General features: G+C 31.6%; 1 protein-coding gene across 1 annotated transcript; it reads right to left on the bottom strand.

Moving 5' to 3' along the window:
• Positions 1–2,056: 2,056 nt before the first annotated feature.
• Positions 2,057–3,199, bottom strand: LOC18609808 (MLP-like protein 31). The gene is made up of 2 exons (XM_018116098.2): positions 2,941–3,199; positions 2,057–2,537 (listed from the first exon to the last, which is right to left on the bottom strand). Exons 1-2 carry the CDS (start codon positions 3,131–3,133, stop codon positions 2,263–2,265), a joined length of 468 nt encoding a protein of 155 aa, XP_017971587.1. The 5' UTR covers positions 3,134–3,199; the 3' UTR covers positions 2,057–2,262.
• Positions 3,200–3,533: the final 334 nt, after the last annotated feature.

Here is a 3,533-nt window from a genome sequence, read left to right as displayed (position 1 = left end):
TCCTGCTTCAGCAATGTCTTCAGCTCTTCCAGCCATGGTTTTCTTATGCTTTTGTGCTCTAATTGCTCTTTTATTTCTAGCTAGTTTTTGCTGTTGCCTTTTGTTTCTGAGTTTCTTATGTTGTTGCTTGAGCGGTTTTCTGTTCACCCATTTTGTACTCTTCTTAATATTTTAATATACCATTTCCATGGCTGAGGGAAAAAAAAGTTCTTAAAAAAAATGTAATGTGAGTAATATAGGCAGTCAATAACTTTAAACTTTTAGAAGCTAGAAAAAGTTTCAAAAAGCATGAGGTCAAAGTAGTGTTAGGTTAGCATTCTGCGTTCCAAAAATGCGTGTACATAACTTTTCTAAAGCAAGATTAAGGGACTATTTTTTTTAACTCTCAAAGTTAAGGTATTTTAAAAAATAATTATTTTTTAATTTAACTATTTTTAATCAAAAAAAAATTTTATACAAATTTACCTTTAATGAAACCTATGTATTGAAAAAAAATATTGTGTTTTTGAAAACAAGAAATCAATACCACCATTGCTCAAGAACAATGATACAGTGGTGCAATAGCTAACAACAAAAAATTTAAATTATAAAAAAAAGAAAGATGAAAAATTAAAAAGAAAGTTCATTATCATAATCATCCTCTGATACACACAAACAAACAAATGAACAAAAAGAAATAGAGAAAGGGAGACAAAGCTATTTTAGTTTTCAACAAATCTTTTTTTTTTCTTTAGTTGGTGGAGTTGTTGCGAAAGGATCCCAAAACCTTGATAGCACCATTTCTAAGGATATACTAGTGGTATGCAGCTACTGCAAGAGCTCTGATGAAAGGACCAATCCAAACAACCCAAAAAAAAATTGTTATTATTCGTTATTTTGAAAAAAAACAATTGTTACACACTATATTTAAGGTGTTTAATTCTAAGAATTTATGTTCTAGTGAAATACAAAAATAGAGATCAAGTTATATACTATGTTAAAAAAATATTATTACACGTTATGTTAAAAAAAAATATTACACGTCATGTTTCACGTGTTTGACTTCAAGAGTTTATATCTTAGTAAAATACAAAAATAGAGACCAAGTTACACGTCATGTTAAAAAAAAGTTGTTACACTCTTTGTCTAAAAAAAAAGATTATTACACGCCATTAACTCCAACAGTTTATGTACTAGTATAATACAAAGATAGAGACCAAGCTATACGCCATGTTGAAAAAAAATTTATTAACCATTATGTTGAAAAAAAATTATTACACGTCATGTTTAAGGTGCTTAACTCAAATAATTTATGTGATTTACAAAGATAGGAACTAAGTTACATGTCATATTGAAAAAAAAAATTATTACACGTTATGTTGAAAAAAAGAAGTTATTACACGTTATGTTTAAGGTATATAACTCCATGTTTAAACCATACCATATTCAATAGATTTGTTACAGGTTAAGTGCATTAGAGTTGCTACATGCAGGCATGACGTATAATAACTCTGAGCAATGTTTTAATTTACAGATTTCACTTATATAACTTCAACCCATCAACTTTGAAGTTATGTGAATGCAAGTTAATAAACCCAAAAACATAAAGTTGATGTCATCTCTACTCTTTCATTTGTAAATTAATGATGATATGGCGAGAAATAGACAGAGAGATGACGATGGTGGTAAAATTAAAAAGAGCTATATGGCGGGAGAGAGAAATCTGGAGTATAGTAGATAGATGCAGTAGAGAGAAGTAGATAAAATTAGAGAGAGTAGGATGGTTAGAGAGAGAAATCAAGAGCACAACAGATGCATGCCGGAGTGAGAAATGAGCAAACAAAATTGTGATAAATGATTTAATTTATCTGAAATGACTTTAAGGATATTTTTGTCAAGTTATGGTAAAATTGTGTAAAAAACAGTTAACTTTATATTGATGGTTATTTATGAAATAAGCTTATTAGGAAAGTCATTTTTCACAATTTCCTTGCAAGAGTAAGGTTGCAAGTAAAGTAACGGATTATAGATAAAATTTATATTACTGCAAATAGAAGCAGATGGTACATCATATGTATAAACTAGAAAGTCTTTCATCAATTGACGCATGCGCAAACAAACTTATAAAACACAATACAGCCACCATCAATCAGATCATCTGCCGAGGCCAAGCTGCTATTTATCAACATTCAACAAACATTTCAAGCCTTTATTCCTTTTTTATAGGTGCTTGAAATAAGCTGGCTGGTAGGAACATAAACATAAAAAGAACCACCGTATCTGTTATGCTTGGGTGAGGTGAGTATCCATATCTTTACAGATTCCGGCTAGCAACTCCAGCAGGGTCTCCGGATGTGCAACGTCCTCATTCAGCTTTTCGTACTCAGTAACCCAGTGCGCTACGCAGCCCTCGCCCTTTGGAGACGGAGTAGCTTGAACTTTGACTACGAAGCTCTTGTACTCCTTCAAGAGGTCTCCTTCAATCAGTCTGAAAGTAATTGAGTTGTTCTTTGGATCTATCGATTCGATTATTTCCTTCCCAATTTTAGCCTCCCCATCTTTTGTTCATTAAAAAAAAAATGTTAGCTCAATTCAAAGAAATGCTTTGCTCGAGATTGAAACATTTTTCAATTATATAAGAAAACTATGGAGTTGGCTCAGCAAAATAAATAAATAAATAAGAAAACTGTGGAAAAGTGTCAAAGATATCTCTGTCACAATTAAAATCTAGAACATTTTTTATAATCAAATGAAGTATTACTTGCATCAGTTTGCTTATACATAATACATAAAGAGTATTTATTAAAAAAAGAAAACAATCAGATTGTGCTCGTTAGCACGTCACTCTATTACATCAGCTAGCTCCTTTACCATTAATTAAGTTAAGCCTGCGAAGAAAAATTTCCTCAAGATATAAGCATCATAGACCCGGAAGCTTAATTTTTTGGTTGACAATCTTACCATGAACATAACTCCAGCAGATGATGGAACCCTCCTTTCCCCAGTCACCGTCATGTAAATCACATGCTTGCACCTTGTCAGAGCAGGCGTTGGATACATGATGTGGTCTGTTGCAGAGCATATCCATAAACATTTCGGCAGAAGCCTTGATTTCCACATAAGCCTCCAGCTTACCAGTTAGAGACGACGACATTGTTTGGCCTTGATTTGGTGATACTCGATAATAAGCTTTTAGTTAGAGATGCGTGGAATTATGCATTGTATGTTTTCCTTTTTATAGGCAAAACTCTCAGCCTAGGGTTCACTATTTCTTAGCTTTCTATGTCACAACCAGTCATAATCTGTCACGTCATCGCACACAATCGATTTAGTTTTGAACATAATTTGTTCCTTTCTAGCTCTCCCCCTATGGAAGGTGTTGCTGAAAGCCTGTTTGGTTTGATTTTTTTTAACTTAAAAGTTATTATAAAATTTTTATAAAAAATAATAACTTTTAAAGTTAAATTCAAATTATTTGATAAATTTCTTTTTATAAGTTATAATTTAGGTTAAAATTATTATAAAGGGTTTTTTTTAGAAGATAATGTTGTAAT

Source organism: Theobroma cacao, chromosome 2 (genome assembly GCF_053813885.1).
Source record: "Theobroma cacao isolate CCN51 chromosome 2, ASM5381388v1, whole genome shotgun sequence".
In the NCBI taxonomy this organism is placed as follows: Eukaryota; Viridiplantae; Streptophyta; class Magnoliopsida; order Malvales; family Malvaceae; genus Theobroma; species Theobroma cacao.
The sequence above is the reverse complement of the archived record's forward strand: the minus strand, read 5'-3'. Positions and strand labels throughout refer to the sequence as shown.